The 15,124-nt window shown below is 37.4% G+C and overlaps 1 protein-coding gene across 3 annotated transcripts in view; it reads right to left on the bottom strand.

The window, feature by feature from the left end:
• B3GNTL1 (UDP-GlcNAc:betaGal beta-1,3-N-acetylglucosaminyltransferase like 1) overlaps nt 1-12,495 on the bottom strand; it is a 124,182-nt gene extending 111,687 nt beyond the window's left edge. Inside the window, exons 1-4 of one of the 3 annotated variants that reach the window (XM_082774795.1) lie at nt 12,357-12,495; nt 8,116-8,232; nt 7,891-7,990; nt 2,353-2,417 (exon numbers count right to left, since the gene is read on the bottom strand). In XM_082774795.1, coding sequence (XP_082630921.1) covers nt 2,353-2,417; nt 7,891-7,990; nt 8,116-8,232; nt 12,357-12,419 — 345 coding nt within the window. In that variant the 5' untranslated portion in view covers nt 12,420-12,495. Of the gene's footprint in view, nt 1-2,352; nt 2,418-7,890; nt 7,991-8,115; nt 8,233-8,930; nt 9,206-12,356 lie in introns of those variants that run through there. The other 2 variants (XM_082774794.1, XM_082774793.1) reach the window with 2 other exon arrangements.
• Nucleotides 12,496-15,124: the final 2,629 nt, after the last annotated feature.

The following is a 15,124-nucleotide window of genomic DNA, read 5'->3' as shown; positions in this document are numbered from 1 at the left end:
TGCAGCTATTATCACACAGCATTTACTAACTATGGCCAAAATATTGAGCAATTTTTAGACTTGCAGCAGTTTCCACATTAATTTTTATTTCCTCCAATCTGTTTTCAGCAAACAATGGTAGCCACAAGGGGAGATGGTAGAAAATACACTTAAGTAATGCCAATCATTTAGCATTTCTTTGTACCAAGATTAGGCTTCTGTTAGATCAGAATGTCTTCTGTTCTGCAGCATGTAGCTCAATAGCAGGAACAGAAATGTGTAGAACAGAAAGCCTTGTTAGCTTCTTCCAAACTTATCCATACTGGAAGTCATAAAATTCTCAATCATAGCACTTTGACTAGGTCCTAATTATATGAAACATCAACTTATGCTAATAATAATCTTGCAGAAATTCAAAACCACCACGGATTTCATAGTAGTTGTAATTTGTTTTCTCATATGCACAGCAAATAGAACAGTCAGCAAACAGAACACAGCAGCACAAAGAAGCATAGTTCATAAACTCCATAAAGCAAATAAATTAAGAATTCTGAAGATATCTCTATAGAAATATTAACTTGCAAACAACTACATCTGTCTGGATTGAAAGACTTACCTCTGTAAATTATTTTATACAGATTTGAGACAGATGTGAAGCTCTAAGGGACAATATAACAGTATGTTAATTTCTCACTCATGCTTACGTGGACTCCAGCTAACTTCAGTCAACGTAAGTATGTACACAACTCATCCCATGTATTTCCTGTAATACCCCATACAATGTAGTATTTATCCAAGCCTGGAACACCTGACCTTTACAAAATTTTAATATGTATTTCTTTCTTGTTTATATATGTAAGTAGTTTCACTGACTCACAATGTAGGAGAGTTAAATCCACAGAATCATAAATTTAACTGGCCCTGGCATCTGTGTCTACCTGAAGACAAACAAAAAGAACTGGATCCCAGGTATATTTGCATTAACAAAACTGCTATCACTTCAGCTACTTCATGGCATAATTTGTAAGACTCACGCGCTCTTACAATCTGATGAATCAGGAGATCAAAAACAGAGCAGTGGATTTCATGCTCATACTTCCTCAAAACAATCTGTTTATGAAACAGATACTGACACTCAGTGCTGAATATGAAGTACTTTTCTTTGACGTGTAAGAAGCTGACCTGTCCAAACACCCATTAATTTGTATGTGTGATTGTGAGTTCCATGTGTCCAATAAATGCTCAAATTTTGTTTTCTGACATACCATTTTATACATATGCATATTGGATACTGCATTTCAAAGCTTCACCCTCCTTAAACTTGTACACAAAGATTTATATAAATATACTCTGTAAAAAAAATCACTAACAGGAAGGATAAATTCAAATATACTCTTTTAAAAAGGCAAAGTGTTGATATATACTTTATAATTTAATAACAGCAAGAATAAAGGCCAGGAAAGCCAACAGCAAAGCTTAATTTCTTAAAAGTAAGACCAGAAACATATGCCAAATTGCCTTGGGTCTTGCAACAGTACACTGTTGGGAAAAAAAAAATCTGCATAGCTGGTACAACAAATAGAGTTTGCAAACTGAAAGAACATCCAAAGTGAAAGCTGTGTGATTATAAGGCTGTAGAGATCACCTCCCTGCTCTCATGAAAAAGATCACGCCACTTTCTAATGAGCACAGACAATCATAATGTTAACTTGTACCCTACCTGAAAGCCTACACTTCCTGCAGCCATTTCCTCCTAGTACTACACTAAACCATAGCCAATTCAGAGGAAAGTATCAATCTTCAGGTGAAATTACACAAGATCAGTGAGCCTTAAAGGTCTTGCTCTTTTTGCCTGATCCTAGCCACATGGCACCATTCCTCAGATCAGCTATGCACATTTGTGAAACCCTTCACTGCATATTAAGCTGTATAAAGTCAGATAGCTATCTGTGGGTTAGTGAGCTGAATGGGTTCACAGAAGGTATACAACAAAGGATAAAGAAAAAAAAAGCAAGATGGGAGATGAGACATCTCCTATTTTGCATTAAAAAGCCAGTAGATTAGCTCTTAGTTTCTCATCTGTATCATTTTCTGAAGCACATGGGAAAGCAAAAATTCTAAAAACAGCTAAACAGCAACCCTGCTCAACTCTGCTCGCAACCGCTTGTGAAATCCCATAGGATCAAAGAATGGTATGAGGCTGTGGACATGCTACAGGTTGGAAGGCAACTTTAGGGCTATAAATAGTAACCACCATGTTTAACACCCAAACACCTCTGAAGAGCTTGTCTTTAAAGCAAACCAACCATGACATCAAAAATGATGAGACAATCTTTTAGACAAAACTGAGTCAAGCATGATGTATCAACTTACTGAATCCAGAAAGCAGAGATAGAATCCCGAGCTCTGTATTACTGCTTGATTTTTAGCAAATCCAACTGTTGAGAAAATAAAGATAAAATTATATAGTAGCTTTAACCTTTGAATTTTTAAGCTTACTGCAGTCAGGAACAGACGAAAGTATAAAAATCAGTACCAAGCAAAATACGGATTTTTCCATATTTTAAACCAGGTAACTTTTAAATATTTAAATTGTATGTTCATTTCAGTATTATTCTGTGTGGTTAATCAGATGTACATATCAAAATTCTACCACCAAGCAGAACTGAACTTTTACTACCCCTCCCCAAAGATATAATACATAATATAAACCTTGAAGAGTCCAGCTACTTAGGCCTCACATCCAGTACACATCCAGATGATGAAAAACCTTGGCTGAATATACATATTCATCTCTTTAATCGTAACAAATAGCAACAAATTCTGAATTAAAAAAAATAATACTAATAATAAAAGAAAGCACAAGAGACTGCTAGTCAACTTGTTTTCCCTACCTGGGGGCCAAGTCCTCAGTACACAAAAACAGTTCTGTTCCATTTTGTATGTTAAATACAAAGGAAGCAAATACAAAAATTAAAACAAAAAAAGTCTCATTAGGAAGTTAGAGAAAAATCAATGTTATGCAAGGAGGAGAGTACATGTCCAAAAAGCACAAATTTGTCTTATTTATACCATAACATGTTATACCATCTCTGGAAGACAACCCTAAAATATAAATTCAGTCAGATGACAATCCAGGCTTTTCTACCATGCCATTTCAGGAAGCTGAACTAGAAGAAAACTTTTTTGTCAGCTTAATTTCTGAAGCAGCACTGGACAGCACTGGAGGGTCAAACAAGCAACAAAGCTAAAAAAAAAAAAAAAAGGAGGGAAGAGCAGGAATGCACGACCAAAGGTAAGGAAGGAACTGCAGCAACCAGCAGCGAGGTGAGTTCAGAAATGGAAACACATCTATGAGGAAGAAGTATGAGCTGGTTTACCTGGGATCACTTTTTATACGTAGACAAGGCCTAAGTACATTCTGGTCTTTGAATTCTTGTTACAGACAGCATTACAAGAAAAGACCATGCTATATCGTATTATTCTGAAAAACCCTATAGAAATTCTATTTGTTTTTTTTTATATATATATATAAAAATATATATATGTATATATAAAATCATTTAAGCTTTATTTAAACTATTTCTGAAACTCACTCAGAGAATCCAGCTCAAGATTGCTCTGATATGCTTGCTAACCATGTGATGCAATGATATTTAATACTGTTGTGTTGATTTTTATTATTCTTTAAAGGGAAAACTGGAAAGATAAAGCCATGTCTCACCATGATATGGAGTCGGGTAGTTTTAAATATTATTATTCCTTAAGTTCCTGATTTGGCATTTCAAAAAATTCAAAAGCTTTCTCTGTTCTTTTTGTGAGATCCATGTTTAAGTTTGCTCAGGAAACAAATTTAACTGGGCTCAAAGGTTCACTTAGTTTAATACACTTGCTCCTTGGCTATCTTGCTAAGTTGTCCAAGTAAAGAAAAAGACTTATGACTGCATTTCTTACTGCCTCAAAGGAACATTAGATCAACTGCCAAAGCAACAGTACTGATAAAGGCTCTTCCTTGTAACTGTTTTATTCTTATGTATTTCAAGTATTTTAATTCTCACTTTGTGGGTGTCTTTGAGTTACCTTAACTTCTCCATAGATTTCTTAGATTTATTACCTTAAAGCATATTTACATACAACTTTTTATACATGTATGAATATCTAATCTCATATATACAGTTACTCTCATTCTCTTTTTCTTTTGGCAGTAAAAAAGCAGCTGGCAAAGTCAGTACTTCACACAACAGCAGAGCTGGATCCTGGCATGAGTGATTTTAGTAGGAAACAACTGATGAAAGTTAGCAGGTCTGAACATGCCAAACAAGAAAAACCATAATACTGCAGAGGTCCCTACTAAAGAAAGAGGAAAAAGTACAGGATAGAACAAAATTTGACCCAACATCAATCAAATCAATACTCGGATATACCATTACCAGCTGTAAAGCAGCCTGTATTTACATTTCAATCCTGCCATTAGTATACACTCCAACATTTCAACCATCTTCAGTATAAACTAACGAAGTCCAAGGAATCAATAACGAAGAAAAAAGTGAAGCAGATTCAAAGACAACTACAAGACGACAGTAATATTACTACATGAACTTTCTGAAATACCTCAGATCTTGTTTTCAAATAGAAACACTTAAAAAAAAAATCTGAAGTATTAAATATTCATTATGAAAAAGAGTTGGAAAATATTTATTAAGATTAAAACAGAAACCATCCTGAAGCTTTTCTTATGCTAGCTTTTTTTTTTTTTAAATAGAGAATATGCATATTTAAAAAACTATTAAAATGAGATATAATTCCCTGTAGAAGAAACTAGATATTAAAAAGTTTTCACCACAATGAATCCTATGTTTGGCATGAGTTAAAGAATTTCTTTAATATTACTCTACTGAAGAAAATCAAATGTTTGTGCCAGGTCTCTGAGTTTTGTAAGGCCTGCTTACTTGGTGAAAAGAGCCTGTTACCATGGTTACAACCGTAAAAACTTAAGCCTCAGTGAGATATTAACATTCCTTACTCTTGGAAAGAAAAAGGTTTCCTTTTTTTCGGCGAGTGACCCTTTCTTTTTTTCTAGGTCCCCCCCTTTCTTTTACATGTTAGAAAAGAATCAGAAATAAATCCTAATCTTGTGTAAATAGTTGAAGATGTGAAGCCTGACTAGTACATTGTTTCTGTACTAAAGCATCTTCTATTAAAGGAAAGACTCCTTACAGTTGTAACTAGTCCTTAACATAATAAAAGTAAATCACTGAAAGCAAACAAATACTATGGATTTCAAGTAACCTGCTCCTAAAATGTAACAACCATGAAGAAAAGATGTCCTCATTTTAATGGTGACCTGAGAGTGACTTCCACATGAATAAGCTTTTTTTATTTAAAAAAAAAAAAAAAGAACTATGCATTTCATACTATTATTTAAAACAATGCTCACAGCTGTGCCCCCTTCCAACAATTTCTTAAAGATTTGTTCAGGTTTCAGCTATCCTAACACTGGCAAATACACCTTAAAACAAAAATTAATCTGACATCTCTCTTTAATGGCACAAGATACTCATTGTAGTTCACAACTCAAACTTAGTTTCAGTTTCCTAGAGTGCAAAGGTGAACTGACTTCGGAGTATTACCATAAATTATCGTCAAAACCTTGCACCTGTGTTCTTGCAAACTACAACTAGTTTACACATGCCATTAATACAAGTCTATTTGGAACAAGACTTTATACATAGGAAATATTTTATTAAAATGGAAACTATATAACAAGATGGCATTAACAATAAATCACAACCTCCTTAGCTTTTTAGATCATCAGCTACTAAAAGAGGTAAGATTTTAAAGAAGACAGATCACCCAGTAGTTAAGGTGGAAAAAAAAGGAAAATAAATAAGCTTCCTGGAATACAAGAAATTCTTTACATTGTTTAACTCCAGCATATCAGTTGCCCAAAAGTATTTGCTCTACCAACCTTGTCTCATCACCAGCTCGTGCTTATATTACAAGCTGCACTGTCAAAACAACAACAGATCACGCTAGAAAGGTTAAAACATTAAAATTACTTATAGTAACAGATATGTTGCTATACTTCAGTACTGCTAGGTCTGACAACTGTTTAAAAAAAAAAAAAAAAAAAAAAAGAAAAGCTTTAAAGAAGTCTATAGTCAAAGGAAATGAAAGCAAATAAAGCCAGGGGCCTACACCAAGTCACAGATGAATTCAGTTCAGAAACTCGTAGTTATTTGTGTTTCAACAATGGGATGAAAATTAAGCCTTCTGAAACAGAACTGGGCTTTTCCATAGTAAGACCAATTTGACTGGTCTATAAATCTGGGTTTCTTTTCAGTTACAAACAGGATATTGTGTTAAAAAAAACAAGCTTACCAGATGTTGTGTTACAGTGTTTCCAAAATGCGTCTCTTAATTGAGATTATCTTGAAAGACACAAATTTTGATGAAATTTTATATTAATTCCTACCTGGCTACTCATTGTCACAAAACCTAGAATGACAGAAATATTCTATCTACAGCTCCCATAAAAATATGAGCAGTGTTCTGTTTGCTTCGTCCTCTTATTGATCTTCAGAACACAGTCATGATCCTCCAACTTTAATGCCACTCAACATCTGCTTCTTCAAAGAGCAACATACTTTCATTTCTATTTTACATTTTAGCAAGCTTGTCTGCTTAAAAAAAAGCCCAAACATAAAACAAACAAAAAAGAAGAAAAAAATGATAGCGATATTTGTTTGTGATCTCTTCCAGTGGCTAAATGCAATTTGCAGTAGCATGTAAATCAATAGGGAATCCCACTACGGACCTGTCAGGTAGCTCACTGCACATATTGGTTTAGCCTCTTGTGTAAATACCAAGGAGTTTTAGTGTGAGTTTTTAGCTCCCACATCAAAACTTGTTTTAAAGCTCTGTTTTGATCTGATCAAAGTGGTATCAAAAATGCATTTTCCATTTCACCTCAGGCCTCTGCCCCTTTAACAAAAGCAAACACTGGCTTTTCCTCCACTTCTGACAAAAAGAGTGAGATTAAAATTAAAAACATAGAAGTTTTACAGTTCATATCCCACCATCTGTATCTTCATCCTGCAGCAAAGTACTTCATAATTCAACATGATTGTTATTTACAGCCCAATTGCAAAACCCCAGAACCACCTCTCCATTTGGCTTGGACCACAAATTTAACTGTTTTAAATCAGTAGAGTTTTGCAATGGCAGCAGTAAGAAACCTGCAATCTCCACATTACAGAACATGGCCAAGTTTTTCCGCAGCCATTAATAAGTAAAAAATAAAAATAAAAATCTGTGACTTTTAATTAAATTGCGTTGTTTATAAAGTTGGACTTTACTCCAAGGAATGTATCTTGGGAAAGGGGGAAATCGTTCAAGTGACTGAGAAGCAAGACTGAGATTCAGGAGGAAAATAAACCTTTTCACATAATTTTGCTTGTTAGTCTTTATTTCACATTTTCAGGGTCTGCTCTACAATCCTGACAAGCACTTAAATGATTTTTAAATTATTATGTAAGAAATCTTGTATTTCTTTTTTCTTAAGACATATCTTCTGAAGATAAATCAGATATCAGAAAGCCACAGTAAAATTGTAAGCATTAACAACATTGTGTACACTTCAATTAAACAAAATTCTTTTGCTGAGTAGAGAATAAGTATCAAGCCAAGTTCTTCTTTCCTGGCCATATAAACAAATCTTATGGAGCCAAAAACAACAGGGCCAAATTCTAAATTGGAATGAGTTTTTGTTTTCCAGACCTCCGTGTCCAATGTGTTTTTTTTTTCCATTGCAATGCAAGTGGCTACTAAGACACTTCTCGAAGTAAAACAGTGTTGTCTATCATAGCAACCTAACTCTTTAAAAAAAAAAATCACTATTAAGTTACATACCTCCTCGAGGCTGAGATGAATTATTGCTACCGATGATTACTGGAACACCAGCATCTTCCAACTTCATCTTCCATTTTGCAATGATTTCAGCTGAACTGTCCTAGAAAAATGATGACAGAGGTGCAGCTATTCTATTTTGTGTGGTGAACCAAACAGCCCAAATAAAAATTTCTGTCAGAGACAGTATTGACTTGGACAGCATTTTCAATAAGGTCTGAAACATACCTTGCTGGCATCATTAAAAACTGACAGCTCCATCGTTTGTTTAAAATCTTGTTCCCAGACAGATTTCAGGCACTCATCTAACCAGCATTCACTATTGTGAACAGGCACAATGACAGACTACAAAAAAACAGAAAAAGTCAGTAACACTATTTTTTGTCCTTACACTACAAGAATATTCATTAAAAAAGAGAAGTGCCAGATCTTTCTGAAACTAACTTTCACCAAAAAGGGATCATAAGAATATGGAAGTAGGCAAGGTACCTTTATTTTCCTTTTAAATACATGATTTGCTTTCACCTCTCTCAAACTTCACATTTTCTGAGTTCTACTTTTGGTAGATCTCCAAGGAAACAAGAGACTACTGAACAAAAAATGCTAACAAGCCATTGATTAAACTATACTAACTTGATTCCAGTATTCCTACATTTCATAAGACACTCTTTGCTTCTATCTTCCATTAATAGATCTTACTCATCAATTTTTCTTCTGACTTATTACCTAACTGGAGATGTTGTATGTGCAGCCTGAATCCTTGGACTCTAGACAAGTTTTTTAAATGGTTTTATCTAAAATTGATATAAAAAACATTAGAAGATGACTTATGACATAGTTCCTTAGTCTCTCATTTCAATTACAGGCTTTCCTCCTATAGCTTCTGTTGTTTCAGCCCCATAAGCATTGTGTGAAAACTTATCTGAAATCTTCATTTTAAAATTGGTTAGAAATCACAGATGAGGGATTTCTCTGTTTAAGTACTCATCAGTATTCTCATTTTTAACCCCCAAAATTGTTTCTGTATCTTGAAAAAAGAATACCTTCCATTCACAGCATGCCAGTCCTAGGAAATTTGCCGCAGTAACAGTACACTGGCAATGTCCGTAAAGGGGGAGGCCAAACCAGTACCTGCTAAGGTGCCTTATAACAGATGGAGAATTTAAGACAAAGAGCCCAAGTAACCTGTAAAAAGCCTCACAGGACATTTTAAGAAGTTCCTAGAAACAGAACTCTAGTCCTTATCATGTGGTGTAACCATAAACACACACTTGGAAGAACCAGACGATTAGTTCCTACTGTGAGCACGTGAGAATCTTGAGAAGCTACCAGAAGAGCACTGAAATGGACTTCTTACAGATCTGGCAAACACACACAAATGCACACATTAGGAGCTATTGTGCATACTGTTTTTTTCTTTTTTTTTTTCTTATACACAGTACAATATATGTACACTCAGATATCGCAGAGTACAATGTACAGTAACAATGACTAACAAATAAAAAGCTTAACAGCACTGCACAGCAAAATAAAAAAATATATATACTGGTCTAAAATGAATGAACATCCTGATTTTTGGCAGGATGTTGTGACAGGAAAAAGGGGTATTTAAAACAAGTAGAGGCAAAGGTATCTACATTTTTAAGCAAAGAAAGTCTTTGACCTGTTGTAGAGAGATAAGCAAGTAAAATAAGGACAAAGTAAAAAAAAAAAAAAAAAAAAAAAAAAAAAAAAAGTCAAGTTGAATACAAAAAAATACAACAAAGAAAAAAAAAAAGATTATTTCATAAGTATGGCTCAATAGTGCATTTAGACTTCAAAAAATAAGCAGGCCTGAGATCCTAAACCAATACATCCAAATTGCTCAGGATTTTAATATCCCTTACGCTTAGATTGCAATTAAAATAAGCCCCTAAATGGTCATGCTAATCAATCTAACATATTCATTCAGAAAGAAGAGCATTCTCCATTTTTTCCAATGCAGTTTTGTACATTCAGAATAGCCACTGATTCTTCATCTTTTTTTTTTTTTTTTTTTTAAATTACCTAACTTGGTACAATTTTGACTATACCGTCACAAACTGGCTTGACATTGGTTTGAAAACTGTAAAACTGGAACTTCTTTACTTTTTTCCATAGTGAGCTCCTGTTTTCAGTCAGAGCGGCAGTGCAAATCATCATTCAAGGACTTTTCTGCTCAGCTTGAACTGAAAACAGTAAAAGCAGTACTTCAACGGCAGCACAGATAGAAGCAATCCATAAATACCTGAGGTCACCAACTCTGATCTCAACAGAGCAACTAATAACAGATTAGCATGCTCTTGAACATTTTCCTGTGAGCAAGTTCTACTTTCACACAACTGTCACAGCAACGGAAAGCTACGTGCCTGGCAAAATATGGTACAGCACTGAATTGCTGATGCTTCCACATAAAACTTGAAAAATTAACAAATCCATACAAATAACTGCACACCGCAATATGATTAAAATGCCTGAGTACTACTAACACACAGTAGTAAAGAAATTCCTTGGGTTCTACTGTTCTTAGTTTACTGTTCTTCTGCATTTGTGTTTTTTTTTCTTGTTTTGTTTTTAGGCCAAAGAGAAATACACCACAGAGTTTAACTTTTCACTTCTCTCTAGTTCATTTGTACATTTGTAGCCAGGCTTAAAAGCTGTAGTTGGCACTTGCCCTAAGCTGGGTACCTATAAACTGACTTTTACCATTGTGTGACTGTACCAAAGCACTCCAGTCTCCTTGGTTCATTTAAAAAGGGAAAAACGTGAACGTGGGCACAATATTTCATGTACGGGTGCAGATTTGTAGAAAAAAGTCATCTGGTAGTAGCCTGAAGAGATCCTGTCTAGATGCTCTGTCCCAGGACAAAACCAGCAACAGCTCTGTCACTGCTGACAAATCACAGTCTCCAGTGAGAAACACCAGCCTTGCTACGGCAATCTCTAAAAGCAGGTCTCTAAGGGAGACCTGGAACACAGTTTTCCTAATGTCTTAAAGCCTTTCGCTCAGTTGATGCTAACTACCACTGCCCACTCACAGCACAGGTTATTGTTTGAGTTCTCTTTGCAGCATTTTTATATTTTAAAACTGTCACAACAGAGAACGACAAATACACGTAATGCTCCTTTAAATAAATTGCACATAACTAATGTGTTTTTGTCATTACAAGGTCAACTGAGTGACAACTGAGTCCACATTATTCTTTTATTACCTGAGACTGACTTACAGCGAAATCCAGCAGAGGAGCATTTCATGGCCTAATGGCCAAGCACAACAGTTAAAATACAGCATTATGAACCTGATCTGGATTGGAGCATTGTGACATTACCTGATTTCCTCTGGACTTCAAAGTTCTAGAATAAGGCCTGAAGTGATTTTAGGTGGTTTCAGTGAAGTCATTTTGCTCTGACTAAGCTGAAGATGATTCATGGTTGCTCTACTAAGTGAGTTTTGATGTATGGAAAAAAGACAGAATGCTAACTGATTAGCAGATACTTCAACCCTGTTTCTTCTACAAATATATTACTCAACAACATAACTCTTCCCTCAGCTACGCTACTGAAAAACAATACAACGATCACAAGGTTGGAGACATGTGAGTTAAAAAAAAAAAAAGTGACAGAAACTGCGCAACTCACTTTTACACCCAAGAAACCTCGTTTCTGGTGTTACCTCCTCTATTGAGGGCATACACCATAAACAACCCCAAAGTGAAATGTTATTTTCAGCTTCAGCAAATTCCAGTTCACGTTGGCTCCTACCAATCTCCGTATGTGAATGTGGAAAATAATTTTTTTTTAAATCATTTTAACACCATTGAAGATTTTACATAAGTCAGAAACTGTTATTCTTAAATGATAGTTTTCGTATTAGCATTCCAAACCCTTTAAAAACTCAGGGTTGTTGGCAGAAATCAGCTGGTTTTGCCAAACCTCATGCATGGGATACTTTAAATGAACCCAGGATGATTTTTAGGACACAAGCTTTGACCTGCTTTTAGACTCTGAGATTCTGTGAAGTTCTTCATTTTCACTTGCCTAATAATCTGTGTTATTTTGCTTTTTTTCAGGACCAGTATGTTTGCCTCGCTAAACCTAAATATAAATTGCTGCCAGACCGTATCTGCGGTACTTGTATACGTTTGGGTACGTGTATATATTTGCTAAAGAAAAACTAATTAAAAACAAAACCTTCCAGGGAGAAGAAAGAGCTCTGTAGGAAAGTTTTAAGGCTCTCTTTTCAAACCCAGGTAACCAAACGTGCCCAGCGCCTCACTCCCTAAGGCCAACCAGGTCTCGAGGCTGCCTTCCCTCACAGCCCCTCCAAACCCATCCCACTGCCCCTGCACACCCACCCCTCTGCCTTCCCCCACAGCCCCTCCCAACCCTTCCCTCTGCCTTCAGCCCCCCCGACCCCGACGAAGGCCCGGAGCCCCCCCAGCCCCACGCACCACCTGCACGCCGCAGCCCGGCCCCACCGGGGGGCTCCCGGCCGCCCCCCCCGCCTCCGCCATGGCCCCTCCGCCCCCGGGGGGAGGCGGGGCTGCCCGGGGGCTCCCGGCAGGGCGGGAGGCCGTTTCTCTTCAGGACCGGCCCCGCTGCAATGCCCCCCCCACTCCTCACGGCCGAGCGCCGGGGCCGCCACCAAGCCCCCCCCCCCCCGTCCCCTCAGGCCCGGTGCAGCCACCACGGCCCGGAGGACCAACGATAGATGAGGGCGGTTGCAGAGAGGCCGGAAGCGCCGGCGGGGCGGGGCGCGCCGCTCTAGGAGACGGCGAGCAGCGAGGCGCTGAGGGGAGCGGGGCCCGGCCTGGCTCGGCTCGGTCCCGGGGCTGAGCCCGGCCCGTGAGGGCTGCCCCGGCCGCCGCCGGCTCTCTGTCGCCTGTCTTGAAGTTTACAAGCGTTGCTGCTCGTGTGTGGGGTTGCTCCAAGGGGTGTGCTGGCCCCGTGGTACCAAAGCTGAAGGGCCGGTGTGGGGACGCGCTGATGTCTTAAATAAACGTCTTAAATAAATATCTGCACTTTCCCACATGTTCTTTAATTCAGTTTGTTCGCCGTGTCTGTCTTTAGTACTTTCCTGGGTTAAGACTGTCCTGTTCAGTGCTACCATTGTATTTTTAATAACCTTTAAAAAACAACAGAAATTAATGGTAATGATATCATTATTGATCATTTACTTACTCCAGCCATGACTGTGCAACCACTTACTCCCGTGAAAGTACTCACAACTAAAAGGGAGTGCGAGACCAGGCCCTGTACAACAACCTATTCAGAATTTTTAAAATTTGCACAAAGCAATCTTTGTCGAGCAAAATCCTGAGATTATCCCCTGTTTATCTGAAGAGCCTGTTAAACAGCTAGACAATTCAAGGAGCAAACAGAGCAGAGTTATCTTAAAATGTTTGTTGGCACACAAATCTGAGAACTGAGGAGGTGCGGAAGACAGCCAAGCAGTAATTCATCCTCGGAATCTATTTCAAATTATCTACACAGCTTCTTTCCATCTAGCTTTGGTTTAATCTCGCTGTGAACAGCATCGCTAAATATGATCATTTCTTCTTTTTTTTTTTTTTTTTTTTTTCTGGCGACAAAGACTGCTAGCGCTTTTACATTGCCTGCATGCCTTGCTTTATCTAAGAAAGTGTAGAAGAGTATTGCTTTACTCACGCTGAACCAAACAAAAGTTCCAGTCAGAGGCCAAGGCCTCATTATGCAAACCAGCCTACAAAACCCAGAGCAAACCCCTTGCTTCCTTCCCCAAGGAAAGAGAACCCATCAAAACCACCAGAAATGTCTTCTAAGTTATATTCTGTAGCTGACCACAGAGGGTAACTAAATAAAGTTACTTAAAATGGGATTCTTATGTTGGAGGTTTTTGGACAGAATTTTAAAGGCCCACAAACATGAAAAAATTGTTCCATGGGACTTCAATACAACCTAGGCGTCTAACTTCCACTCTGAGAGCCTTTACCTAACTGGCTTTTGAAAACCTACCAGGAATTTCTGTGTTCTTGGGCAACTAAGTTGTTTTCAAAACAACAGTTCACTGTTTCAGTGCCTATTCTTCTTTCATGTGGGTCAGAATGAAAAGAGGTCTCCTAATGCTGCCATGACAGACTTATTTAGAAGCGAGCATAAATGCTTTGAGCCTAGTTGTACTTCCAATTGCTTTACTTTGAAAATTTTCACAGTGGTAGGGAACAGCACGCAAATATTTGCTTCAACTAGAAGTGCTACAGAATCAAAGAATGTCTCCTTATACTTGTCTTCAGCTTTATTTCTGATCATCTCTTTAGGATCATTACTGCAAGCTTGCAAGTTCTGAACACTTCAGCTATCAAATAGATTTTTTTTCTTATCTTGGTGGAAAGACATATCTAGGAAGTAACCTTGTTTTCATTACTCTGTCACTTCAAATATGGCACAGACTAGTTATAGCATGAACAATTTAGACCTAGAGAGTTGTAAGCACAGATCAATTGATTTCACTGGAAATTTAAAAAAAAACAAAACAAAACAAAAAAAACACTAAAACACTGTTCCTGTAGGGTATCACTATAGGGTTATTTAGGGCAAATAATCTTGGGTTGAGTCCTTCTCCAAAGGACAAGCTAACCTGGGGGGGGGGGGGGGGGGGGAGTGGAGATTATCTGTACAAAGATGTTTGGTATTGTAGAGAATGGCAACTTTTATATTTATTGGAGAGACAGAATAAGCAAGTACAGGGGTTTCTTCTAACACATTTGCCTCTGAATTTACAAGCTTCAGTAATAGTCCCAGAGTACACCATGTTGAAAGAATCATTCAATAAAGTAGGTAAAATATTCAGCCTAGAGATAGTTTTGAAACCACTTCTATTCAAAGAATGCTTTTAGCCTCCAAAAAATGCTGTTATTTTCATAAACCATCACAGTTGAGTGGCAACAAAAGAGATGCAATATTCTTGGTTATAGCACTATAGAGCAGAATGGGACCTCAGAAGCTCATTTAGCAGTCCCACTGCCCTGAGATAAGATCAGCTTTATAATTCCCTCACAGCTACTTACCACCCTATTCTCAAAGTCTTCCCTTCAATAATGGAGGTTTCATAACATCCTCAGACAATTTATTCTAATCCTTGCTATCTTTACCCTTAGAAAGAATTTCCTGATATCTGACCTAGATCTTACTGTGATTTCAAAGCCCCCTGAAGTGTGCCAGGTTAAGATCTTTGCGTCCC

This window comes from Aythya marila, assembly GCF_965140915.1.
Source record: "Aythya marila genome assembly, chromosome: 18".
Classification (NCBI taxonomy): Eukaryota; Metazoa; Chordata; class Aves; order Anseriformes; family Anatidae; genus Aythya; species Aythya marila.
This window is presented reverse-complemented; position numbering and strand designations above follow the sequence as displayed.